The sequence below is a fragment of the Balaenoptera acutorostrata genome, chromosome 2 (assembly GCF_949987535.1).
Source record: "Balaenoptera acutorostrata chromosome 2, mBalAcu1.1, whole genome shotgun sequence".
Classification (NCBI taxonomy): Eukaryota; Metazoa; Chordata; class Mammalia; order Artiodactyla; family Balaenopteridae; genus Balaenoptera; species Balaenoptera acutorostrata.
The window spans coordinates 120,104,185-120,131,965 of NC_080065.1; the positions used below are offsets into that span (position 1 = coordinate 120,104,185).

Below are 27,781 nucleotides of genomic sequence, written 5' to 3' on the forward strand. Positions count from 1 at the left end.
CCCACCCCACCCCCACATGGCATGCATTATCTTACTTCCCCAAACAGGGACTGAACCCCTAACCCCCTGCAGTGGAAGTCTGGAGTCTTAACCACTGGACCACCAGGGAAGTCCCCACAAGCCCTTTTCTGTTAACCACAAGGTCTACTTTAGAGAGGTTGTACCTGGATGACAATAACACATCAGTTACAAGATACTCGTTCTTTTGTAGTCAATTTTGATCACAGGAACCTGAAAAATCACTGCTTGGTATCTATCAACAGATCAGCTGGAAACTGGATTATGTACTGCACATTAATCAACTATTTGTTCAGTCAGAAAGAAAATGCATAAAATGACAAAACAAAAAAGAGACAGAGGGATGTATTTCTTATGAAAGCATAAAAGAGTAAAATGAAAGGGAGAAATGCGGAAAAACTAAGGGCTTTTGGACAATCAACTCCACGAGCTACCAAAAAAATAGAAAGTGGACCACTTAAAAAATATATATATTGTGTATGTATTTTCTTCAAGCATCTTAGAAAGAAAAATGCAAAAATTTCCTCATCAGTTCCAAATTCAACACAGTACAAAGCAAAGAAACTTTTATTACTATACCCACACAATTAATGATTAAGTGTCTTGAAGTTTACCCTGGTAGCTTAAGACAATCAAGTATTAGTTTCCATAGAAAACCTGTTTTAACTTCCTAATCCTATTCAAAGGATAACAGGGAGGGAAAAACTCAGTATGTGCTTATCACCGCAACTTCATTTCAAATGCCATTTTTGTCCTTGGGTGAATGTACATAACACTAAGCCATGATCCAGCAACAGTTTTCTATTTGGTTTAACTAGTATCATTTAAAGAGCATAATACAGGATAATGCTTTAACAGCTATACCTTATCTGAGACAAATTTAACTTTAAGATCACATGACAAGTAATGTACAAATATTCGTTAAGAACTTACCACTCTGTCAATCATCTTAAAGCGTCCACGTAACACACATAGCAATATTTATAACCAGAAACTGCAGTGACTGATAAGTAGATACATTAGTTTGTTAACCTCTACCTGAAAACATGCTTTTTTCATTAAAAAACATAAATCTCGATTTATATGGTTTTACAATCAGGTCTTACTGAAGCAGCACAGACTTCATTTCCTTTCTTGCAGACAATATGCAGGAAGAAGAACCCACAAAGAGCATGCTGGCAATCTGACATATTGTACTATCCGGACTACAAATAAGTCCTGAAATTCATTTGAAGAATGTCAAGGAGTTACGAGAGAGATTATGTAGTGGCCTTGATTTTTATTTTTCTTTACCTAGAATTCTACAAATTCTAAAATTTATCAATTGATGTATCTTTTAAATAAACAGCACCAGTCTTGCCCATTGATACAATTAAAATTTGACTTTCTCAGTTCTTAGTTCACAAGTTTATTATGAAAAACACTGCAGTGCTCTTGTGCAGTTAACATCGTCTTACAGGAGGGAGGGAAAAAAAAACAGTTCTGTTCAAAACAACTCACCAGGATCTGACAGTAACAAAGAACAACAGGAGGCTGAGATTTGAGAAGGGGAAATAAACTGAGTGCAGACAAATCATACAATTAAATTAAACAGTATCCCTGAAAATAAACAAAACGATTTCAAAACTCACAAGTAGAGGGGAGGCCTTGGTACTTAATTTTAAAAATGTTCATTAAGCTCCAATGATTGTTTGCTGCTATTCTTATCTACAGTCATGCTGAGTAAAGCTATAGCTAAATGGAAGTTAAATTGTATTCACGAGGTGTTAATGTTTACATCTTGTTATCTGCAGTCTCTCAGAGAAAGCAAAGTAACTACAAATAGCGCTATGCCAGAAACTGGTTTCTTGACCAACAATGTCGCTTCAGCATGCAATGAACTGGCTCATTCTAAAGTGGTCATGGCTGTTGGTGACGAGAGGCTTTGTATTTTTATATGGCACATCTGTTTGGTCCGTGTGAAAACAAGTTTTTTTGAATGTTAACTATTCTCTGACACTTTGTGGAGTTACTGTTGCTCTTCCCATTTCCATTAGGTCAAAATATGGTTCATGGCAATACTGTACAAGTTTAAAATTTCGTTACAGGAAGTAGTCTGGGGTACGACGAGTAACATGTGGCTCGCCTCTGCGAGGTGCTGGGTCAAACTGCAAGCTGAAAAACAAGACATATTTGTTGTTTATACTCCAAGACATCAATGTACTGACAATTAAAATCAAGAATATTAGTCTTTGACTTTACATTTTTTAATAGTTTGTTTTTTTAAAAACTGAAGTATAATTGACTTACAGCACTGTTTTAGTTCCAGATGTACAACACAGTGTTTTGAAATTTCTATACATTAATTACAGTATGATCTAGGTAAGTCTAGTTACCACCTGTCACCATACAGTTATTACAATATTACTATATTCCCCATGTTGTATATTTCATCCCCATGCAGATTTTTACACATTTCCCCCCCCCATCCAATAATTTAATGTAAGAGAACCCTAATCATGCATTTAATAAGGGTCTTCTAGCTGCACGCCTCCTCAAAGAACCAAGGCAACTTCAGCTAGAGAGGACATGCTTCTGTATATTTGTAGTTCCTTCTAAGACCATTTGAAAGAAGGATTCTAAATAAAGAAAGTTTAAATAGCCTAAGGTACTGTTACCTATCATCTCATCCTCAGGATATATTTTATTAACTCTACAATAAAAACATGGATTTAAAAGTTAAAACCCTAATAATTCATATTAGGATCTAGGTTTCTGTTGATGTGTTTCAAAGGAAACTTAAAAATCCAATTGGAATCTGGATTTAGCATGAGCTCTTGAACTGTTAAACTTCCTATTAAAACTAATATATTCAAATAATGGTAACCAACGACTCAAGTGTAAATACTTACAAAGAGTACTTTAGAGTATCATCAAGTTCCATGATTGCAGCTTGGTTTCCGCAACGATAACAATAGTTTGGGGCACTGAAAATCGTTACTACATTTCGGTCATGGCACCAGTTATATCCCTACAAGGAAAAGAACAGAAAAAAATCCCCTATTTTACTCCCTTATTTACACAACTAAATGTGACTTCTCTCAAGAGGGGAAAAAAAGATCTCCCCTTCTGCCCAAAAGGCTTTTTAAAAAGTATTGCTTTGTTTCTGGATGATTTAATAATTTTCTGTACTCCACACAACTTTTTTTTTTTTCTTTTTGCTGTGCCGTGCAGCTTGTGGGACCTCAGATCTCAGTTCCCCGACGAGGGAATGAACCCAGGCCATGGCAGTGAAAGCACCGAATCCTAACCACTAGACCACCAGGGAACTCCTTCTGCCCAACTTAAAAAAAAAAAAAACCAAAAGAAAAACCATGTATTTATTTTTTCCCAAAAGTACAAAAGTAGTCTACTGGGGCTTCCCTGGTGGCGCAGTGGTTGAGAGTCTGCCTGCCCATGCAGGGGACACGGGTTCGAGCCCTGGTCTGGGAGGATCCCACATGCCGCGGAGCAACTGGGCCCGTGAGCCACAATTACTGAGCCTGCGCGTCTGGAGCCTGTGCTCCACAACAGGAGAGGCCGCGATAGTGAGAGGCCCGTGCACCGCGATGAGGAGTGGCCCCCGCTTGCCACAACTGGAGAGGGCCCTCGCACAGAAACGAAGACCCAATACAGCCATAAATAATAAATAAATTAAAAAAAAAAAAAGTAGTCTACTATAAAAACAAAATCCCTAAAAAAAATCACTAATCAGAAAAGGATAAGCTACTTCTTATATATCCGACTTTCGGTAAATAACAGCATTTCTTCAGCCTCTCTTATTGCAGCAGCCCTAAACATGATACAAGAATGAGTATATGGCCATTCCTTGTAGAGGCAGATACATACTCCTGGAGACCAGAACCTTATTAATTCTGTCCTCAGTCAGTACAGGCATTACCTGTACTGCCCAAGGTACAAAGGAGAGGTGCCTCTAGGAACTCCAGCCTCATTCTCTCAAAGCCCATCTGAATACACGAGTTACTTTTCAAGTATTGTTCACAAATTTCTTTCCCTATCTCTAGCAAAGTCAGACTTTATTGATAATCACAATACAGTTGTATTAGTACTAATCTAAATAGGACCCTAATTTTATAAGTATGCTAATCAATGTTCTATGCTAAGAATTTAGCCCATTTCCCTTTAGCTTCTTCTTTCAAATCACCTGTAATCCTATCATCCAAAGGACCACTTAAACATTTTGGTGTATTTCTTCCCAAACTCTCTTCCATACATACACATGTTAAATACATGAAATAAAACTGAGACCATAAAATATTATTTTTCACTCTCCCCCATCTTACTTTCCCAGCCTTAAACCCCAAGCACTACTACAGTCATTAAGAATTCTCTGAAAACATTTTACCTGTGAATTTCATTTGGATCAAAAGTTTGAGATTTTAATTCTAGTGTGCATCTACTGAAAAGGCTCAGGCTATAATGGCAAATTCATCAGAAGAATACATGGCATGTTCTCACTATATCATATAATTTAAAATTTCCTAAGATCTTCCTTCATTTTTACTTAAAAAGCAAATCAGTCAAAGAATAGAACATACCTCCATCACCAGCTGATGAGCTCTAGACACCAATGTGAGGCCATTGGCATGATTAAATGTCTCAGAAATATCTTGCCCAAAGGTGTAACCAGCTCCTCGAGGAGATATACCCCAACCTCCACGGTCATCTGGATCTGACCATAGCAAGTCACACATTGGACCCTAAAAAGCAAGTTATATTTTAGATTGCCTTTTGCAAAATTGGTTAATATGTGATCTGAGTAATTCACCAAGAGCAGCACCCTACTAAGTCACTTTTTGAATGGTGTTTGCTGAAAATGGTAAAAGGTTTTGCAGATAGAGTCAAATAAATAAGAAACTATTTCCAGATGTCTTTAAGAGGCAGAGCCTACATCAGTGAGTCCCAGTAGCAACAAGCCCTAACTAATTAATCTGCCTAGTGTATGCAAATTTCAATGTTAGGCAGTAGAGTTTAGTAACTTAAGGCAGAAGCTCTTAAGACAACCAACACCTAGGTCCTAAACCCAGTCCCAGAGCTGTTGTGATCTTGGTAGGTTTCTTAACGTTAGCTTCTGAAGAATGGGGTCAACAAGAGTGTTCACACCACATGATCATTTTTGAGAATTAAACAAGAAAATACATACAATGAACTAAGTTACAATTAAATATTTCCTTTCTCTAAAAAGTTTTTTGAAAAGAAAAGATTTTATTACCAAAAATAAGGTCAATACCTCATGGGGAACTTCTTGTAGGCGATCAAGTGCTCTGATGTGATCCAGTGTATCTATGGATGGTGAGAGGCCACCATGTAGACAGAAGATCTGAAAAGAGTGGTTTACAACATTACCCTCATTTAAAATAAACTACAAACATTCTGGACTAAGCTGCAGGCTGTAGCCCACATCACTCGGCCCTGCTGGTGTTTCTGTGTTCTGCCAGAACCAGGCTTGTTTCTGCAGATCTTTCTTTCTTGCCTCCCACTCTAAACTATGGAATACACTCCCTTTCTTCCTGATAAACCATCCCTACTGCTCCCAAATCCCAATCAGCTCTTCTAAGAAAACATTTCTCTGACCTTACCCTCATCATAGACAATTATCTTTCTTCTCACAGAATTTCCTTGCAGTTTCTTATGTGCACTGCTCTACTGGGACCAGTAAATAGCTAATTACATCTCCCCAACATGTCCAGAAACAGCCCAAGAGGATGGACGGGCTACATCTTCCATCCCCCTGTGGTCCCAACATATAGTTCAGTGCCCCTCACAAAGAAGGCACTTCAAAGAAAAACCTCAAAGGGATGTGAGGATGGAAAAATAAGTTACTGTCACCTAAATTAAGAAAGCAGATCCTTGAAAATAATCGGCAATGTAAGTTTTAAGAAGACCTACATACCTGCCCATCCACCAAGGCAGTGAGAGGAAGATAGTCAAAAAGATCTGTAAAATATTTCCAAACATTTGCATTTCCATACTTCCGTAAACACTCATCATAGAAACCATATACTTGTGTGATCTGTCTGCTCTCATGATTTCCTCGAAGAATGGTGATGCGTTCACGGTAACGAACCTGAAACAACAAAGTTGAAAACAACATGAACGGCTGGCTCCTTCAAAAACCAAATAAAAATCAAGCAAACATTCTACAGGGAAATACAGAATTCCAACTTTGCTGGAAAAAACCTCCCACACCCCCACATCACACAAAAGTGAAATCACACCTACAGATCATTTATCCCATGGGGTATCTGCCAACCCCATTTCAACTAAAATCAAACTCTCACTACCACCAACTTTATCCCACGCATAATCATCAGCTGCAAAACTCCATCCATGAGTTTTTTTATTACATTATACAACAACCATTACAATCCAGTTTTAGAACCTTTCCATTAACCCAAAAAGATCCCTCGTGCCTGTCTGCAATCACTCCCGACTCCCACTCTCAGCAACTACTGATACTTTGTCTCTTGAGATTTGCTTTTCTAGAAATTTCATATAAATGGAATCAATACAATATGTAGTTTTTTTGTGTGTGTGGCTTCTTTCACTTAGCAGAATATTTTTTAGACTCATCTGTGAATGGATCAGTGGTCTGTCTCATCTTACCGCTCTGCACAGTATTCCATTGTATGGCTATACCGTATTTTGGTTTTTTATTCACCAGTAGACTGAACATTTGGATTGTCCGCAGTTTTTGGCTATTATGAATAATGTTGCTATGATCAAACCACATATAAGAACTTTCTCTACGCATATATGCTTTCATTTCTCTTGGACAGATTCCTAAGTTTCTAATCTCTTCAACAAACTCACTAACATACGGTATTATACTAGCCTTATTGATGAAAGCCATTCTAATGGGCCTGATTCTGACTTTAATTTGCATTTCCCTGATGACTAAGGTTTGAGCATCTTTTCATGTGCTTAATTAATGACCATTCATATATCTTCTTGGGTGAAACATCTATCCAAATATTTTGTCCACTTAAAAATTATGTCTTGTTATAGGTTTTAAAAAAATATATATGAATACAAGTACTTTTTTCTTAGTGATGTCTTTTGAAGGACAAAAAATCAATTTTTATGAAGTCTAATTTATCAGTTTTTTAATGGCTTATGTTTTTGGTATCATATCTAAGACACCTTTGCCAAACCCAAGGTTACAAAGATTTTTTATGTTTTATTTTAGAAGTTTCACAGTTTTAGCACTCATATTTAGATCTATGATTGACGTTGATCCATTTGTAAGGTATGAGGTAGCTAACTTCATTTTTTGCATATGGATGCCCAACTGTTCCAGCACTATTTGCTTACGTTTCCTTTCCCCTGTATTAAGCCTGCTAGGGCTACCATACAAGGTACCACAGACTGGAAGGCTTAAACAACAGAAATTTATTTCCTCACAGTTCTAGAGGATAGAAGTCCAAGATCAAGATCAAGGTGTCAGCAGGGTTGGTTCCTTCTGAAGGCATCTCTTCTTTGGCTAGATAACGGCCATCTTCTCCATGTGTCTTCTCATCTTCCCTCTGTATGTGTCCTAATCTCTTCTTATAAGGACACCAGTCATATTGGATTAGGGGTCACCTGTATGACCTCGTTTTACCTTAATTACCTCTTTAAAGGCCCCACCTCCAAAACAGTCACATTCTGAGGTACTGGGAGTTAGGACTGCAACATATGAATTTGGGGAAGGGGTGGTGGTGGCACAATTCAGCTCATAACACATTCAAACATAAACTCTTAAAGGTAGCATATTTATTCCTCCTCTGAGCACTGGGATTCATCCTGGGCTTTAAGTGCAGGTTAGCTTGCAAGGCTGCTTTCATAGCATCTAGAGTCACTGCAGAAACTTTCCATCATTTAATTCAACTCCTTCAATTTACAGATGCAGAACATAATGATCTCCAAAAATGTTTTGTAGCACTTTACATGATTCAGACCCGTAGCTTCATGAACACTTACACTTTGTTAACTGCCTAAAATTCAGCTCTTGCCAAAACCACATCTCATTGCTTCTCTAGTACTAGAAGATGCTGGCAGCCATCTTACCATTCTACATATTCTTTAAAATAAAATCATCTCCCCAAAAATAAAGTCAAATAATTTCTTTTAAGGGAGAAAGGTCATCTCAAAAAAGCTTTTTACCGTTTTGTGTTTCACCTTCAGATCTCTGTATATCTCCCAGAGCTACAACTGGTATAAAACAACATGCTTTCTTTAATTATCATTTCTATTGTTCTAGATTATGTCATGTTTAATGGCTGCAAACTATTCCATTGAGATAAACCATAATTTAGATATTCACTTACCATTAGATATTTATATCAATTCTTTCTCTTATATTTAAGATACTACAATTTATGTTTTCATGTAAGTAAAGCTCTCTTCCTCTTAAACTTCTTCCTCTGCACAATTATACGATTATTGTGTCAAAGGATATAAACATGCCAATATTTGAAATATTTTGCCCCTTTAAAATACTTCAAAAATATCTAGAAAAATAATTATATTGCCTCTCATATCCCAAATTACTGAACTAAAATTTCTATTTAATCAGCTTTCTGGCATTTTTAAATCATCTGACTGAGGCATTTTCTTCCTTAGAAAATAACCTTCTTGTTTTTATTCTGTACCATTCCCTCATTCAGAATGAAGATAGACGTATGATTTATTAAGTCCCAAACCTGAATATCTAAATTCCTAAATGTGGGGATTTATTCTAAAAGCTAACATGCAGATGCAGAAAACCACGAATCACTGGGAAAAAAAGGACATTCAAGAGGACTGCCATACCCAATTCAAAATGCTCAAACATAAAATTGAAATTACCTTAAGAGCTACAAGCAGAGTAACTGTTTCAACTGAATAATATCCTCTGTCAACATAATCTCCCATAAACAAGTAATTTGTATCTGGCGATTTGCCACCAATTCTAAACAGTTCCATGAGATCATGAAATTGCCCATGCACATCTCCACAGACAGTGACTGGACATCGAACTTCTTGCACATTGGATTCTTTTGTCAGGATTTCTTTAGCCTACAGATAGAGAAAAATAAACCAAGACATTTCACATTAAACAACATTAACAAAGATGTTTAATTACACATAAGATATGTTTAAGTTACCCTTAATACAGCTTTAAAGGGCAGACTCAGCATAAGATCAAATTGCAAACAATTACAATCCCATTAAAATAAGAGGGCAAGACGATGCCTGGAACCTATCCACCAGCTATCTCACCTCTGATACCTAGAAAAAAAAACATGTATCAAGATACATAGTCCCATTCCTCTCATCAGTATCATGAGTTTTAGATCTATCAGTTGCTGTGTAAGTGCTAAAGAGATCATTATTAGCAGCCATGTAGGATCAATGAAAATGGAGCAAGACACTCAGGTACCTAGTTCCCTAGCTTTAGAGTTCTAACTACAATGCACTCTAGGATTCCAGGCTACGAGGAGAGATTTCTTAGTCCTACTTTAAAAAAAAGATTTTTGGAAGACATTAAAATTTTGTCTGTATTTTGGGTTTTTTACACTCTTTATATCAAAACATAAACTTCTTATTTTACAATTGTGACTATTCAATATACATGGTTTTTATGCTGCTTTCAGAAAACTGTTTGGCATCCTATGCATTCCCCCATGTAACCACAAATTCAAACATCGAAACATCACTTTTAAGAGCAACATAATATTCCACTCCGTAGAAACTCTTTTATTCATTTCAACACACATTTATTGATCATTTACTGTATGCCAAAAACTGTAAAGAGAACTGGGAGATAATCATTCGTTTGCTCAACCATGAGTGATACTTTGTGCCAGGCCCTGTGTTAGCCCCTGGAGGTATAGTGAACAAGATAAAGATAGATCATTCCCACACTAGGGCTGGGGAGGGGGTACAGGGGAACGACCACAAACAAGTAACCAAGTAACAAAGTACAGACTGTATTAAGTGCCATGGAAGAAAGGGAGAGAGTAACTGGTGGAGGCCACTTTTTAAGATATCACAACAAACAAGACAGCCCATAAACGTACACAGTGGAGCAGGAGAGGCAGACAATAAAAGATCATTACAAAAGAAAGGGCCAAGTGCTAAGACATGCTAGAGTAAGCAGCAGTGTTCCGGGCTCACAAAAACTGAGAGCTATGAAAACTGCCTGAGGTGCAAATAATGGGCGGGAGCTACAGAAACGGAATGGGAGTAGGGATGGGAGTAGGAAACCGGAGGACATCAAACACCGGCAGATGCAATCATGTGTATAAAGTCCAAGGAGTTAAGCAGAAAAAGTTAACATGGCTAAAGCATAGCATGCAAGAGTAGAGAAGAGAGCAGACTGGGGTGGGGGCAGGTTAACAAACTACCCTGGTTTTTAGCACTGATAGTCCTGTATCCCAAGAAACGCCTCAGTTGTACCCAGGCAAACCATGATGACAGTTGGTCACCCAGCTAGGAAATGTAGGAGGAGAATGGAGCATGGATATGGACTGAAAACAAGTCTAATCAAAGTAGTATTAAAGGGCTTCCCTGGTGGTGCAGTGGTTGAGAATCTGCCTGCTAATGCAGGGGACACGAGTTCGAGCCCTGGTCTGGGAAGATCCCACATGCCGTGGAGCAACTAGGCCCATGAGCCACAGCTACTGAGCCTGCGTGTCTGGAGCCTGTGCTCCGCAACAAGAGAGGCCGCAAGAGTGAGAGGCCCGCGCACTGCGATGAAGAGTGGCCCCCGCTTGCCACAACTAGAGAAAGCCCTCGCACAGAAACGAAGACCCAACACAGCCAAAAATAAATAAATAAAAATAAACTAACAAAACAAAACAAACAAAAAGTAGTATTAAAACAAAGATCCACTGGCAGAAAATTTGATTAGTGAATTAAGGATTTCAGAGGTAGGGCTGTGGATATGGATATCTGAGGTGGAGTAGAGCTTAAAGGCCACCCACCAGTATTCAGGGACCAATCCACCGACAAGTCTTGCCTAGTCTCCTTCCAAAACATCTCAATCCATATGCTTCTATCTTCTTTGCCAATATCCTGGTTCAAGCCACCATCAACTAACCTGGATTACTGCGCTAGCCTCCACAATAAACTCCCTGTTTCTAGTCTTCCTGCCTCCAATTTAATTTCCATGCAACAATCAAAGTGACAGTTTAAAAAATTATCACCAGATTCATTTTATCCACCATTGTCTACACAGCACCTCGCTAAAACAATGCCCCACACGCTTAATATATATTTTGAGGGAATCAAGAACTTAAACTGAGACAGCTCATCTTTAGGGAGAGTCATGGATGTCTGCCAGGACAACAGCATCAGTACGGACCTGGAAAGTGGTACCAAGTTCTCTGGAGAATGAAGAAATAACAGGTAATAACCATAAGGAAAAATGTCCAGGTATCTAGGTAAAGGACAGAAGCCTGAAAAACACAGGGAATTTTATCCTCAAATAGAAGGATGCAGAACCCATCCACCTGGGAGGGCTACTAGAGAAGGTTAAAGGCTTCCTCAGGGAGAGTCAGTTAAGCCAAGAAGGTAAAAGTAATTTGTTCTGAGAATGGGTTTAAAGTGTTTTACTTCATATATCTAATCAACATTTATTAAGCATCTTCTATGTGGGATCAGCAGTATGGAATGGTGTCCCAGAACGTACAGTGGGAGGCTGGGTCAAGGGAAGGCAACACACTGCAATATGCGGGTGAAACTATCTTAAGAGAATTGTTGCTAATGAGCCATTGCTCATTACATTTTGAGTGACAACCAAGGATGTCAAGGACTGGTTTTAAGGTAGTGGTATGCAACCTTAGCGGCACATTAAAAAATCACTTGAGAAGCTCTTTAAAAATATCCAGATGCCCAAACTACTCCTCTCCCAATTAAGTCAGAATCTTTGTCTGTGGGATCCAAGCGTCAATAATTTTTTTAAGTCTCCCCTCCCCACCCTACACTAGTGCTTTCTTAGGTGCAGCCAAGTTTAAGAACCACTATTTTCAAATCTCCAAACATTTTGGGAAGCCTATTTCAGGACATTTACCAACCACTGACATCGCAATATTAGTTATTAATTTCATCTAACATTTTTAAATTTAGAAAAAATTTCCACTGTGTTTCAAAAGGAGATATTTCTTAAGAAATACATATAATCCATCTCTCTACAGTAATTCCAACTTCCCAATTTATTATTACTAAAAAGCAGAAGTTCACTAGGCATATTCCATTACTAAACCTGTTTGGAATTTATACCAGGCCTGATGTTTTCAGCACCTAGTACATACTAATGAAAACAGCTATGAATGAAAAGATAGGTCCTCCTTAAAAGAAATTTGCAGGACTCCCCTGGTGGCTCAGTGATTAAGAATCCACCTGCCAATACAGGGGACAAGGGTTCGAGCTCTGGTCCAGGAAGATCCCACGTGCCGCGGAGCAACTAAGCCCGTGCACCACAACGACTGAGCCTGCGCTCTAGAGCCCGTGTGCCACAACTACTGAAGCCCGCGTGCCTAGAGCCCATGCTTCACAACAAGAGAAGCCACCGCAATGAGAAGCCCACGCACTTCAACCAAGAGTAGCCCCCGCTCGCCACAACTAGAGAGCCCGCACGCAGCAACGAAGACCCAACACAGCCAAAAGTAAAAATAAAATAAATAAGTTTATTAAAAAAAAATTTTTTTTTAAAAACACACTTTTTGGGTTTTTGTCTCAACTTATCAGCTCTCAGATGATGACTACACAAAATACACTAGTCCCAGAACACCACAACAAAAGACTGTAGACGTCCTTATTAAAGATTATTCTAGTCAGGAAAACTAATCATAGCATAGCTTCTCTCAGACATCTCTTTTTCTATCACAGGAGTCAGGCCTTATAAATCCCAGAAGCACCTAATAGCACCCCCCTCTATGGGTCACCCAATGGGACCTCTAATGAGTCACCTTTAGTGCCTCCAGGCCTTCACCAACCATCAGTTGACGCGGAGCAACTAAGCCCATGTGCCACAACTACCGAGCCTGTGCTCCAGAGCCCGCGAGCCACAACTACTAAAGCCCACGTGCCTAGAGCCCATGCTCCACGACAAGAGAAGCCACCGCAATGAGAAGCCCGTGACCCACAACGAGAAGCCCGCACACAGCAACGAAGACCCAACACAGCCAAAGAGAAATAAATAAAAAATAAATTTATATATATATAAAAAAAATTTTGTTTGAATGTATTCCAAAAACAAAAGTACACTGTCACAGTTAACAGTATCACTGACACTCCATAACCTGTGTGAACTACACTTTGCGTGACTATCTAGGTAATCTAATGTTTGTCTTCCAGGTGCACTCTAGAACAAAGGTTCTCAACCTTCTTTCCGGCCCCTCAACAACAGAAAGGTAAAAATTCCCATTGGTGGTAGTAACTAAATGACTAAGGCAGAGGTGGGGACAGGGTGTGCCAGAGTGACTGGCCAGCTGGTCACGTACAGTTTAGAAAATACCCAGATGCAGATACGTCTCTGTCACTGCTTTGTTTATCCATTCCAAACCACAATACCAATAGCAACCATGTATTGTGAAGAAATTAAGCTGTTAATCCCAGATTGCTCTTCAGTTTTTTCAGGCCCCACCCCCACCCGCAGCCATTTACTGGCAACCAGACCTCTGTCAGCCTCTTCTACAACTTCTGCTCCAGAAGCTGAAAGAAAGCCTATTTTAAACAACAACCAAAATCTTTCCCCTTCCCAGTTCTAGTCCATTTCAGATCTCACTTGTGTAGGAGAGAGCAGGTTGAGGGTTTTTTCAGAAAAGGATGGTAATGTGAAATGGATAAGGAAAAAGGTAAAAATAAGAAAAACCGGTCAACGTATAAAGAAAACGGTAAGGGGTGGGGGGTGGTTCTATGCCACACATAACTTTTCCTACCTCTCCTCAGCACCCTCAAAACAGACCCCTCTCTGGGACTTCCCTGGTGGCGCAGTGGTTAAGAATCCACCTGCCATTGCAGAGGAACACGGGTTCGAGCCCTGGTATGGGAAGATCCCACATGCCGCGGAGTAACTAAGCCCGTGAGTGCGCCACTACTGAGCCTTCGCTCTAGAGCCCACGAGCCACAACTCCTGAAGCCTGCGCACCTAGAGCCCGTGCTCCGCGACAAGAGAAGCCACAGCAATGAGAAGCCCACGCACCGCAACAAAGAGTAGCCCCCACTCGCTGCAACTAGAGAAAGCCTACAGCAGCAAAGACCCAACGCAGCCAAATATAAATAAATAAATTTACAAAAACAAACAAAACACACCAACCCTCTCCACCATGCATCAACCCAAACCCAATGTCTCCTGGTTTTCCTAGCTTATCTCCTCCAAACTAAACAAGTAATACTCCACAGGTAACTGACAAACCTGACTTACAATGAGATAGAGGAAAAAAAGAACACCAGACTACTGTTAACTCAAATGCTGTTCCAGTGCCCATCATTCTTTCTATAGCATGAGTTTCACCTTAGTCCTATTGCCCATATTTGCAGACACAGAACTCTTGGCTCTGATAGAGAAAACAAAGGCAGAGTGGGGCAGGGCGTGGGGGGAACTTGTGTGTCTGAACAGAAGAACTGTCACCTTTTTGGTGTTTCCTCATTAAGTCAACTCAAAATCAACTGCACTACCGCTTCATGCCTGGGAGATCAAAGAATACACACAGGCAAATAGCCTTGACTGTGGAAGCTATGAGGATAAAAAGAAGGGCATTTTAACAAGCTTAATGAACAATATAAATGTCAGTTACACTTTACTAGAATATTTTAGAACTCGGTCTCTGGATCATGATTTACAGTATCTGAGAATACATAGAAAATTAACTGGGGTTTATCATCTCACTTATCTTATTTGAGAGACAAATGCAGTTAGCCACGTCCAACATTGAAAAATAAGTCCTGTTTCCTCCTCCAGGAGAGAGTGGGACAACAGTATGTGACGTGAATAGGAAGCTTTAAAGAACAAATATGCTTTCTTTTACAGAGCTGTTGATTCTACAGTTCAGTCTGCCCCCAATTCATCTGCGTCTTCATTATTAACACTACCTCAAAAAAGAGAAGGGGGCTGTGAAGCAAGGCTAAAACACTGGGCTTACAAACCATAAACCTAGGCAATCTCAATTTAGCCCCTGTAGTCAAGTCACTTTATCTTTCTGAGCTGTGGTTTCCATCTCTAACTGAGGATAATTGTCTCATAAACCTGTTAAGAGAACTGTGTATGTGAAAGAATGATGAAAACAATATTCTGTATCATGCTCCCCCCACAACTGCTTGTTCTCAATATTCAAATTACCTTTATGGAACTAAGCCAAACCACCTTTTAAATTAAACACACATACAGACTCAAATATATTACCCATTTCATATAGGAATTTAACCTTGGTCAAGTACTTGCAGGTCATCCAACTAGCAGGAAGACTCATACTGCATTTTATTTATAGTGCTTGTAGAGCAATGGAAAACAGCATACCTAGGTAAAGAACTCCTTTGGAAAAAAAAATCTGGCTATCAAACAACATTCTCCACAAGTTTGGTAAGACATGAAAGCACAAAGCCAAAAATCATACCTAAATGAAACCACTGCTGAACATAACAAAAGACTGTTTACTATGGTTAAAGCAAAAACAAGCTGATACTATTTACTTCTTCCCATAGGTAGATGGAAACATACCAGTCCAGTTATACAGGTGTAGCAAATGACTACAGAGCTGTTGACTATAGGCAAAACTGCTTCACTCACAACAAATTTTTAAACAACCAACAAATTATGATCCCCAAAATGAAAAGGTACATTGCACACACAACAACCCTGTCTTTGATATAGACTTTAATCACATCTTGGGGGAAAATAGCTTAACTAATTAATAACATAAAAACCATATCCACCCTTGTCTATAAACACACTTTCCTTCTTATAATCAAAGGAATTATCAACTATTACCAAATAGCTATCTCCACCAAGTATCGTCTCTTTAAAAAAAAAAACTATTATAGTAATGAGAACTTTTGCTTCACTAAAAAGATTTGTACAAAAGATGTTTCAAGTCATGCACCCTAACTTATCCCATATACCTAAAAAGCTGCCTTCAAATTAACTTAGTTTGGAAGGTTAATAATGCTCCAAAAGTTGGAATACTTACAAGTTACAAACAGTTTGAAGGCTGTGTGATAGCCCCCCAAAAGGATTCATGTTTTGGAAATCTAGCTTCAAATATTTTCTCCTTTTTTTTGGCTCTAAGAATTAAAATCTTGACACAGTAGATGAGCAATGGAGATTTCAGCATAAATTGATTAACCTCACTACATCTTAGTTTTACAAACACGTGGCAAACAACGACCATTTACCAGATGGATCAAGCTTCAGCCACCCCACTGTAACTCCAGTATTATCCTCTGTTGTCTCCAACACAAACCCTCTACTTCTGTGTTCCATCTACTACTGACTTCCAACTAGATTCAGGCTCCTTGAGAATAAGCATGATTATTTTTCACTGCTTTTCATTCATCTCATAAAAGTAAGCAATCTTGGATATCCAGTAAGTATTCAATATTTAAACACAAAGTACTAATTTAAAATGGAACTGTATAATCTAAGATTAGAAGGAACCTTGGAACATATATTTTAATTCTAGTTTATAGACAGGAAAACGTGGACCAAGTGAAGTGGTTGCCTCAAGGTCAATCACAATTAGTTAGTGGCAGAAAGAGGACTAGTGTCCAGTTCTAACTCACAGTCCAGTGGTCTTCCAATTACATCACTGCTCTCTTGCGATGTTTTCTACACAAATAACTAGTCATCTAGCCAACTACTGACTCAAAGTCTTAAACAGAGTAAAAACTCAACCTTAGAAGTCATTAAAATCATCACTTATGGTACCTAGAAACTAAGACCTAACACTATACATTAAATAATTTTTAAAAGCCTATTTCTAAACCTTTAAAATAAATATTATCCTCATTTGATGGAAGCAAATTAAGGACCAAGAAGCAACAAAAGACTCTACATTGTTACCATTAAAATTCAGCTCCAAAAAATGATGTACCACCTCATCAACAGGAGAGTTCTGTCGAAGCACAGGATAAATAAATCTGAGTTAGACTAACTTAAATTGCAATTATTCACAGAAGAGTTTCTGAAAAAGCCGGTTTTAGGAGCATATACATCAAACTCATGAACCTAATTCTCACATCAAGCCACAAACAAGTCAGCATAATTGCTTTCCAATAACTCTTCACTAATACAAAATGCTAATATGATATCCCACAATTCTGTGGAACTAAAAAGAAATGCTGCAAAGTTAATTTTGAAAAGGTAAATTGAAACATTCATGGTGGAGCTCATCATTTTCTCTATTTAGGAAACTGAATTATAAGACTAAAACCCAACAAGCTATCTGTTTCCCCAGCTCCTTGGAAAAAACAAATCAGAATTAGGTAATTTAAAACGGACTTACTAAAATAGACTACAACATTCCATTTTCAACACCTGTGAGATAAATTATTTAAACACTAAGCACAATATCTGGGATACTGTAAAAGCTCAATCGACAACTATTCTTATCATTACTACCACTATTTAAAGTCACAAATATACAAACAACTTTTCCAAGAGCCAGAATACAAAAATTTGCTTATAGTTTACGTTGCTCGTTTTAAAAAGAAATGGCAAAATGCCAAGTACGTTAGACTTAGAGAAGCGTTTCACACTACCCCATTTGAGTCGGCATATAAATCATAAACTGACACTTGATTTCCAATCCCAAAGTTCCTTATGTAGTATGACTCACCAAATTCTCCATTTCTTCCAACTATGAAAAATAAGTTACACTCCTCCCTATGACTACCACCATGACATTCGTAGAAACTAGGTTAGAAATTCATTTTGACATTCTTTAAAAACACGCTTCAAATAAGTCTCTGGAAAAGATATCTCGGTGAGTTTAACACAAACCACCCAAGACAGTACTAAAGCTGTGTGACCTTTAGAGAGGTCCTAGGATCTGGTCTATAAGCTTGCCGTTCGGGGAGCTTCTGGACAGCTCTGAACCTAAGAATTAGGTCTGAGTACAAGTAAAAAGCCTCTTACTCACCTGAGTCCCAGGCCCCACTCCCAGGCCATAGAACTCAAGTCCTCTTACCTACATCTCAAAACCGTCCCCAACCCTGACCCACAGGGTCTCCGCTCCCCACAGCCACCTCGCCCCGTGCCAAGGCCGGGAAGCTCTGAAGCCCCGAAGTTGGGCGAACGGCGCCATTTTAGGCGGCGGTGGCAACGACAACCAATCCCTGCGCGGGAGGCAGAGGGCGCCGGGTCGCCCGGGAGCCGCCGCCGGGCCGCGCCGGGCGCCGGTCTGGGAGGCTCGGGGGGCCGGGGCCTCCGCCATGTTGCACCCTCCCCATGGCCGCCTCCTTCTCTGCGGGCTCGGCCCGCCGCGGCTCCCGCATCCGAGGTGCAGCTCACCTTCTCGCAGAGGCTCTTGACCTGGGACTCGGACAGCTGCTTGCACTCGTTCAGCTGCTCGACCCACTGGTCCAGCTCCTTGGTGAACACCTTCTCGTCCATGATGCCACCCGCCCGAACCGGCTGCCGCTCCGCTCTCCTCCCGCGCCGCCGCCCGCACACGGGCCACACGCACACGCCGCCGCCGGTTCCCGGGGTACTTGTGCGGGTACTGGCGGTTGCTCGGCGCTAGCGCTGGCCCGCTGGCTCACCCCTCCGTGCTCGGCCACCGGCCGCGGCCGTCCTCCACTCACTCTAGCCCCGGAGCTCTGCTCTCTGTAATGGCGGCCGCCGGCGTGGTGACGTCACGCCCGGCGTCAGGAGGCGGTGGGGTAGAAAGGCCAGGACCAGAGCTGCGCAACTGCAGCGCCAGCCCGGATCAGCCGCCAGACTGGAGTGCTAGGGACTTAGGCGCAGGCGCAACGTAGCCAGCTGGTAACAGGCACCTTAGCCTTTAGGGCGTTGTCCTCCACAAGGGACAGGCCGAGGGGGAAGGGAAGACCGAGACCGAGCAGGGGCCAGGCTTGCAGCGGGGAAGTAGGCTAATCCCAGAGCAGTACGTCCTGCGCGGCGGAGGCGCGGACGTGGCGCAGGCGCAGTCGGGGTGGGAGGGTGGCTCCTTGCTGCTGGAGAGTTTTTCTCTAAGGCGATACGCTTCGGCTCTTCACCTGGCGACTGAAATCAAATCACGGAAATTAGAAATGCGACCCTATGACTCCTCCGTGATACAACACTGGAATTGCGTGGGATTCCTGCATCTTGGGGGCAAGAACGGGCGCCGAGTGGTAGCCTGCTTGGAGTGGCCACCTTCGCCTCCGGGCGTGGCCGGCACCTTGTAATTAGGTCACTCGTAGGCGGAGGAGGGTGTACCTGTCGGGGGAGGGCCGCGCAGTACACCTGACTCCCCCGGCACACACCTATCCCCGGGCTTAGATGTCTCTTCCGGCGCGATGGTTGGGGCCTCGTAGCTCTCCTGGCTTCCGCAAGCCCTGCGCAGCCTCACCCCTTGTACCCAAGGTGTGCGCCTTCCTCCTACTCCGGTTCCTCCTGGGGAGAAACGCTCCCCTCCCCCAACCCCTGCCCACTCGGGCCTACTTTCTCAAGGAAAGGCCGCAAGGAGATAGATGCACCCGTCCTGCCCGGGACCCGGTCGTGTTAGAAGCGGCAGTGGTCCGCGCTTTATATAAAGCTCGGATACCCTAGGATCGGACCTCTGTCTGGCTGTGAATCTCTTTGAGATTTGTGAAATGTTTTCACATTTCGTCGTCCTTCCCTTCACAGAAATATTTGGCTCCGTAGAGTGCCAACTATGTGCTAGATCCATGACTAAGAGAGAGGAGGGTCATCCAAACAGACACGGTACCCTACCCTGGTGGAGTTTGTATTCTCCCAACAGTACTTCCCAGGATGGTCTGCGGATAGGTAGGCAGAAGAGCGATTATGATGTCCACAGGACCTGAGAGATAGCAGCTTCCCAAAAGACATTAAACCTTAAAGGGCAAGGCAAGAGGTGAACCTGGTCCCTGTCTTCTAGACTCCTTACTCCCAATAACAGCCAACCCAAGTACTCAGCAGTGTGCTGGAGGAGAGCTCTCACTCTGCAGCCTTGACCACATCATCCTGACCAACAAGCAGAAGAAGGCCCTGGAGGCCAGGATCAGCCAATGGTGGGACTGAAAATTCTCCTTCATCCAAGACAACCTGCTTGGCGAGGCTGACTGGCGTGGTCTACCCGGGCTGGAAATTGCAATTCCATTTTCTCAATTTCTGACTATGTTTTGCAGTTAACGTCCCCAAACACAGAGGAATAAGAGTTAAGACTATGTGGAATGAATGGGGAAAAAAATCATCACTTGGTGCCCATGATTATAAAGCTATCTTATCTAATTCACCATTGCCCTGTACCTGTGAGAAGTGGTCCTTTCTCATCAGGCAAGAAGCAGACAGGCACTCAGAAAAGAGAAGGGAGTTGCCCAAGGTAGTGGTCAGGATTTAAAACTTCATACTCCCGGGGTTCCCCGGTGGCGCAGTGGTTAAGAATCCGCCTGCCAATGCAGGAGACACGGGTTCAAACCCTGGTCCGGGAAGATCCCACATGCCGCGGAGCAACTAAGCCCATGCACCACAACTACTGAGCCTGCGCTCTAGAGCCCACGAGCCACAACTACTGAGCCCGCGCACCGTATCTACTGAAGCCCGTGCGCTCTAGAGCCCGTGCTCTGCAACAAGAGAAGCCACCACAGTGAGAAGCCCGCGCACCGCAATGAAGAGTAGCCCCCGCTCGCTGCAACTAGAGAAAGCCCACACACAGCAACGAAGACCCAACACAGCCAAAATTAATAAATAAATAAATATAAAATAAAAATTAAAAAAACAAAAAAACAAAAAACTTCATACTCCCAAGTGCAAGGTCTCAGCCACACTCACACAACTGACCTCAAAGGACTGAAATATGGAGCAGGCTCAGTATAATTTCCCTTGCCTGAGTTCTCTTATCTAAAAAGGTGGGGGTGATGTTAGTTTGGCAGATTAAAAAGTATTGAGTACTCAATATACGCCTAGATTATAATGAGTGGGTTTTTCCAAAATGCTGTGAGATCCTAGCTGGTAGCATTAATGCAGGTATTATTTTCTCTTGATGCAGATGACTTGGCTCTCCACCACCACAAAAATGGAAGATATAATTATATATACTTAAAACATCCTGCCAAATAATTAGATGCCATGACTTAACTTCTTAAGGAATGAATTCTAGGAAGCTCTTATTAGCATTCAAGCCGTGAAGTAAAGCAAATATGATTATAAACAGTACAGAACTAAATCAGAATATCGTTTCCTTTAGAAGAAATCTAGAATTTTTTTTTTTACTCTGTAGAACCCAAAATAACCAATGGATCTGAAAATTCAGTTTGATTTATCTGGTCTTGGCTAATTAGACCTGACTGTCTCAATTCTAGAGCTGAGGAATACCTGGAACAAAAAGTTAAAAGCAAGCCAAAAAGAATTGTTTTTTTTTGGGCTTCCCTGGTGGCGCAGTGGTTAAGAATCCGCCTGCCAATGCAGGAGACATGGGTTCGAGCCCTGGTCCGGGAAGATCCCCATGCCGCGGAGCAACTAAGCCCCTGTGCCACAACTACTGAGCCTGCTCTCTAGGGCCCATGAGCCACAACTACTGAGCCTGCGTGCCACAACTACTGAAGCCTGTGCGCCTGGAGCCTGTGCTCTGCAATAAGACAAGACACTGCAATGAGAAGTCCGTGCACCGCAACGAAAAGTAGCCCCCGCTCGCCACAACTAAAGAAAGCCTGCGTGCAGCAACGAAGACCCAATGCAGCCAAAAATAAATAAATTTATTAAAAAAAAAAAAAAGAATTGTCCTTTTTATTTCTTGGCAAAAACCAGAGAATGAATAAAGCAAATATACTTCAAAAAAGAATCTTTGCTCAGGTGGCAAATTCAGTATACAGTGAGTCTGAGGGTTGCCTATGATGTTTAAACATAGGTATAAATAAAAATCATCTGATGATGGGGGCGGGGTATGAGGAAGATAACCTTGAGCAAATAGCTTTATAAAGGGCACTCTTAGCCAAGGTATAAAAATTGACATTAAACATGGAGAAGGAATGAGATGTATTTTATTTGTCAGCAATTCTCCTGGCCTTATGTTAGGTATATTTTGTTGTTTCTTCTAGCTCCCTGACTTCTAAACTTACTGAGACAGAAGGTAGGGCTGTGTAGGTAAGAAATGGCATCTGGAGTCAGATGGACCAGATTTGAATTCCAGTTCTGCAACTGCCTAGATGTGTGAGGTTTGGCAAGTTACCTAACTTTTCTGAGTTTTCTCATCTATAAAGTGAGGATCATTATAATAGCCAATAAAAGGGCTCTTCTGAGAATTAAATGAAATTATAAATGTAAGACACCAAAAAGTATATCATAAATGTCCAGTTAGTATTATTATTATTATTTCTAAGTGGTCTCTGATTCTAAATATACTTTAATGCCAGTTGGAGCCCCTCAGTGTCTGCCATGAAATACATAGTGGTCTTTGGAAACAAAACATAACTATCAGAAACATCATATAGGAATTCCCTGGCGGTCCAATGGTTAGGACTCTGCGCTTCCACAGCAGGGGGTCCAGGTTCGATCCCTGGTTGGGGAACTAATATTCCACCCCCACCAAAAAAAAACATCATATAGACACAAAGCCATTGGATCAAGCTGGGAAGGGGGAGGATATTCAAGGAAAGAGAGCAGAGATGGAACAAAAAGAACACCCTCTCTCTTCCTTTGCCATCAAGCAAACATTCAGAAAGTTTGTTGTACAGAGAGTAAGTCACTTAGGAATAAATCCAAAAATTAATTCAGTTGGTCAGTCTTATGCTCCTGTCTTCTCTCTGAAAAAGGTGCCGTATCTGATAACACACTCTTTGCGGCAAGGCCATATATGCCCCAGAAACGCAAAAACAGATCTGAGCAGTCAACATCTTAGTGGCTCTGCCCATGAGAAGCCTGCTATGCTCTGATCAACTGGGCCTGCCCAACTACCAGAAGATTTTTGCACTCACGATACGCAATGATGCTTACAACTCATTGGTATCTATCCCTGTTCCTTTCCTTTGTGGTTTTCAGAAAAATTAAACTTATATTGCCCTTTCACCTGAAATTAGAATTTTATAGATGTGGCCAAAATTTTGTGACCAGGAGCTTTGCACAGATATAAATCAGCCCTTTCCCTTAGCTCTGCAGTTTGGCTAAAGAAAATATGACCATGTCCCCTAGTAATGTCCATGACATCCAGATACCATTGTCAGTTACAGAGGGAATATTTTTCTCTGTTAAAGGAAAAAAAAAATCTGAAATGGAAAGCAAAGTTCATCACTCGGGAAGGCTGGGTAGACCTTAAGAATACTGTCACCAACTTTGCAGCTATTAAAAATCTTATCATAGAAATATGTTTATTGACATAGAACGTTACTTGCAATATATTTTAAGAAAAAAAAATACCTTTATAAAACAGCATGTATGAAGTAGTACTAAAAACTGGGGCTTCCCTGGTGGCGCAGTGGTTGAGAATCTGCCTGCTAATGCAGGGGACACGGGTTCGAGCCCTGGTCTGGGAAGATCCCACATGCCGCGGAGCGGCTGGGCCCGTGGGCCACGGCTGCTGAGCCTGCGCGTCTGGAGCCTGTGCCCCGCAGCGGGAGGGGCTGCGATGGTGAGAGGCCCGCGCACCGCGATGAAGAGTGGTCCCCGCACCACGATGAAGAGTGGCCCCCACTTGCCGCAACTGGAGAAAGCCCTCGCACGAACCGAAGACCCAACACAGCCAAAAATAAATAAATAAATAAATAAAGTAGCTATAAAAAAATTTTAAAAAAATTAAAAAAAAAAAAAAAAAAAAACTGAGAGCAGGTGTTTATAGAAATTAGGTACTGGAATCACTCAGTTAATGTACCACAGTTAAAGAGATAAGGTCAAAAGTTCCCAAATTTTCACCACAAGTTTTACTTAGATTTAAATGCTGGCATCATCTAAGAGTGGTTTTACAACTTCAGAAAGTTGGCTCTTTTGCCCCATCCAAACTTCACTGGGTCAGATTATTCCAATTTAGATATGACTTAAACATAATAAACTTGTACCATGTGGCAGCAAGCTCATGCATACATCACCTAACTGTACACTCTCCAAATGAGGCCTCTTAGTGAATATAAATATTCCATTAATCCCAGTGTAATTCAAACTATGAATGTACAGTGGTTAGGCTGGAGATACTCCTAGTTTATGGGGCAGATGACACAGGAAATTTGGGAGCCAATAGTAGTGGCTGGGGTATGGAGCGGTGATGGGGAGCACAGACAGAAACTTTACCTTCAGTTTTAAAGATATTATGTATATCGAGATATAAATTTATTGCAGCAGAATCTTATTATAACATGGGGTTTTAAAAAATCATTTGCATTGGGGTTGGCAAACTTGTGTAAAGGGACAGAGAGTAAATATTTTAGATTTGCCATATGATCTCTGTTGTATCTACTCAACTCAGTCATTGTAGCCAAAAAGCAGCCACAGTAAAATGTAAATAAAGGAGTATAACTGTGTTTCAATAAAACATTATTTATAGACAAGGAAAAAAAATCATTTGCATTGTAAGGGGAGTCCTACGTTCCAACAATGAAAACACCTGGACAAACAAAACATCTGGAATTCTCTGTTCTTCTTGTCTTCCTGGGCTTGTGCTAGGCTCAATGCAGTGCCACCAATGGGAAGTTCTCTGGGGAACTATATAGGAAGTTTTAAACATGTATGAGCTAACATCTATATTAAGTAGTTGGGCAAAAATTCCTTCGGTGATCTTGTAATAACTGAAGCTTGGAATGTTATTTATGTGATAAAGTAATTTTAAAAATTACCACAGGCCTTAAAAAACAGCATGTATGATATAACCCTAATTTTATTAAATATATATTATAAAATATATGTTTATAAGAGACTTTAGAAAGATACACAGTGAGGTGTTGACAGCAGTTGCTTCTGGTTAAGTGGGATTGTTTTTTATTTTCTTTTTACTTCTGCAACAAAACATATTGCTTTTATAATTGGGAAAAGAAAATCTTCAGAATACCTGAGTAAATATGACACAGCACATTTTAGGGGAGTCACAGGCCCAAAGAACATGTAGCCAACAGTTCTAGTGAATATTCCACCATGCCCTGGAATATTACTCAAGGGCCCTCACTTTCTTGTGAAAAGAAGTCTCACCTCTCCTGTGGTCTTCTCAAACGGTCTCCTCACAAAGCATTTCAATATGGCCTTTTCTCCTGCCTTACCTCTCACTAAAAGCTCTTCCACTCAGCTCAGTGGGCCCCTAAATCTCCCAGACCAAAGCTATCCTCATCCGTTCCATTCCTACTTTCACCTCTTTGCTCAGCCTGTCCCTGCTTCCCAGATAGTCCATTGTATCTACATGAACCCTACTTGTCATTCAAGCCCCACACCCTCGGAACAGTCTTCCCTGATGACTCTAGGTCTCTCTTGATTGGGAGCACCTAGCCCCAGAATCTAGTGGAACCTCAGAGAGACCTGGCACTTGTCAGAGCAGAGAGGTATGAATGGAGGACTTATTGGTGAGCCCATGGGAGTTGTTCCCTAAAGACTCCCAGAAACACTGCCGAGGAGGGGGACATTTTGCCGGAGGGGGGAGTGAAAAATCTGTTCATATTTTTTTCTTTATTTTCCAGATTAATCAGTTCACCACCACTCTAACTTGATGCTACGCAAGGTTTAAAAATCAGATCCCCCAGGGGCTTCCCTGGTGGCGCAGTGGTTGAGAATCTGCCTGCCAATGCAGGGGACACGGGTTCAAGCCCTGGTCTGGGAAGATCCCACATGCCGCGGAGCAACTAGGCCCGTGAGCCACAACTACTGAGCCTGCGCGTCTGGAGCCTGTGCTCCGCAACAAGAGAGGCCGCAACAGTGAGAGACCCGCGCACCGCGATGAAGAGTGGCTCCCACTCGCCGCAACTAGAGAAAGCCCTCGCACAGAAACGAAGACCCAACACAGCAAAAATAAATTAACTAATAATAAAAAAAAAAAAAAAAAAAAAAAAAAAAAATCAGATCCCCCAAAGAAGGTGAATTTGCAAGCACAGAGGCATCTAAACAGTGCTTTGAAGTTCATTTGTAAAAACAGAAAGATAGGACCATACTGCACTCCTGTCAGATGGAAAGAAACAAACTTTCCCTCACCAGAGTGTTTGTTCCCTAAGCCATTAGAGGGAACACCAGCCAGGGAGACCCCTTGATTACCAGGTACTTATGTGCTCCTCTTTAAGTTCTCATTGTGGTGGATGGTAGTGGAATTGGGTCCACAAACAGAAGAAGGAAGAGTGTGTGCAGAAAAGAGAAAACTGGTGGATAATTTAGTGCCTACATGTTGAGGGTTGTTTCTTTTTTTTTTTCTTTTTTTTTTTTTTAAAGCAATCCCTCCAGGACATTCTTTTTTTTTATTAATTAATTAATTTTTATTTTTGGCTGTGTTGGGTCTTCGTTTCTGTGTGAGGGCTTTCTCTAGTTGCAGCAAGCGGGGGCCACTCTTCATCGCGGTGCGCGGGCCTCTCACTATCGCGGCCTCTCTTGTTGCGGAGCACGGGCTCCAGACGCGCAGGCTCAGTAATTGTGGCTCACGGGCCCAGTTGCTCCGCGGCATGTGGGATCTTCCCAGACCAGGGCTCGAACCCGCGTCCCCTGCATTGGCAGGCAGAATTCTCAACCACTGCGCCACCAGGGAAGCCCTGAGGGTTGTTTCTTAGAGGAAGGATGCTAATCACTGTCTCTGTCTTTGGAGGAACAAGCAAGAGGAAATGAGCCTCTGTCAAGTAGTAACAATTATAAGGCCAGCATTAATTAAGTACTTACTATGTGTCAGGTACTCTTCTAAATGCTTTACATGTATTATATAATTTATCCTCACCACTCATGAGGTAGGTACCATTATTATCCTCCTTTACAGATGATGAAACTGAGGCACAAAGGGATTAAGTAACTTGTAAAATAACTAGTACAGAGTACCTAAATTCTTAACTACTGGAGAGCCTTTAGCATCAGATCACAAGCGATTTTCATAAAAGGAATATCTTGACCACTCAACCATCTGACACTTTCAATGCCTAGCAATCTCCAAGAATAGAACAATAACTGGTGTCCTTAAAGGCTGCAGCTTAGTGACTGGCCTGTGGTCCAACCCACCCCATCAATCCTACTCCCTAAATACACCTATCCCATCCCCTCCTCCACTTTCCTCTCCTCCTACCATGTCTTTCTGCTCTCTTTCCCCCTGATGTCCCCTCTTTTTCTTCTCTTTCTTTCTCTCCTACTCCTCCATTTCCACCCTATTGGGATAACCCATAGGCACAGTTTGGCTCCCCTTATGGCACTCAGAATCAAAAAGGCTGCTGGTCCCTGAGCCACACCTTTCCAAGCCACCTTCTTTGGGAATGAGATCCTTCCCATCCATAGGCTGAGTACAGGCAGCCTAAAAAGCAATGAGAAGAAAAAAAAGACCAAATAATTCTGCAAACGAATTACCCAGCTTGCTCCCCATGTCAGGGAATATCAGTTGCCCTGATTGGTTTGTCTTGCCTTTAAGTCAAGAAAATAGCACAATGTGGACAGCACTCTCTTCCTCCCAGGAGCCAGCTGTAGTGTAAG

General features: G+C 41.5%; 2 protein-coding genes across 4 annotated transcripts in view; both read right to left on the reverse strand.

Moving 5' to 3' along the window:
• Positions 1 to 1,410: 1,410 nt before the first annotated feature.
• On the reverse strand, positions 1,411 to 18,848 carry PPP2CA (protein phosphatase 2 catalytic subunit alpha). The gene is made up of 7 exons (XM_057541214.1): positions 18,533 to 18,848; positions 8,887 to 9,096; positions 5,951 to 6,124; positions 5,288 to 5,377; positions 4,596 to 4,757; positions 2,910 to 3,028; positions 1,411 to 2,172 (listed from the first exon to the last, which is right to left on the reverse strand). Exons 1-7 carry the CDS (start codon positions 18,632 to 18,634, stop codon positions 2,100 to 2,102), a joined length of 930 nt encoding a protein of 309 aa, XP_057397197.1. The 5' UTR covers positions 18,635 to 18,848; the 3' UTR covers positions 1,411 to 2,099.
• Positions 18,849 to 19,040: 192 nt separating this feature from the next.
• CDKL3 (cyclin dependent kinase like 3) overlaps positions 19,041 to 27,781 on the reverse strand; it is a 118,841-nt gene continuing 110,100 nt past the window's right edge. For 2 of the 3 annotated variants that reach the window (XM_057541212.1, XM_057541213.1), the window contains one exon: positions 27,410 to 27,605. In XM_057541212.1, coding sequence (XP_057397195.1) covers positions 27,514 to 27,605 — 92 coding nt within the window. In that variant the 3' untranslated portion in view covers positions 27,410 to 27,513. Of the gene's footprint in view, positions 19,247 to 27,409; positions 27,606 to 27,781 lie in introns of those variants that run through there. The other variant, XM_057541211.1, reaches the window with a different exon arrangement.

What these genes read in the sequence shown, in the direction of transcription:
- PPP2CA (XM_057541214.1), bottom strand. Translation starts at nt 18,634, where the DNA reads ATGGACGAGAAGGTGTTCACCAAGGAGCTGGACCAGTGGGTCGAGCAG. An exon ending in CTCATCAGCTGGTGATGGAG is followed by an intron (nt 3,029 to 4,595) that starts GTATGTTCTATT and finishes TTTTCCTTGTAG; the next exon opens with GGATATAACTGGTGCCATGA. An exon ending in GATACTCTAAAGTACTCTTT is followed by an intron (nt 2,173 to 2,909) that starts GTAAGTATTTAC and finishes CTTGTTTTTCAG; the next exon opens with CTTGCAGTTTGACCCAGCAC.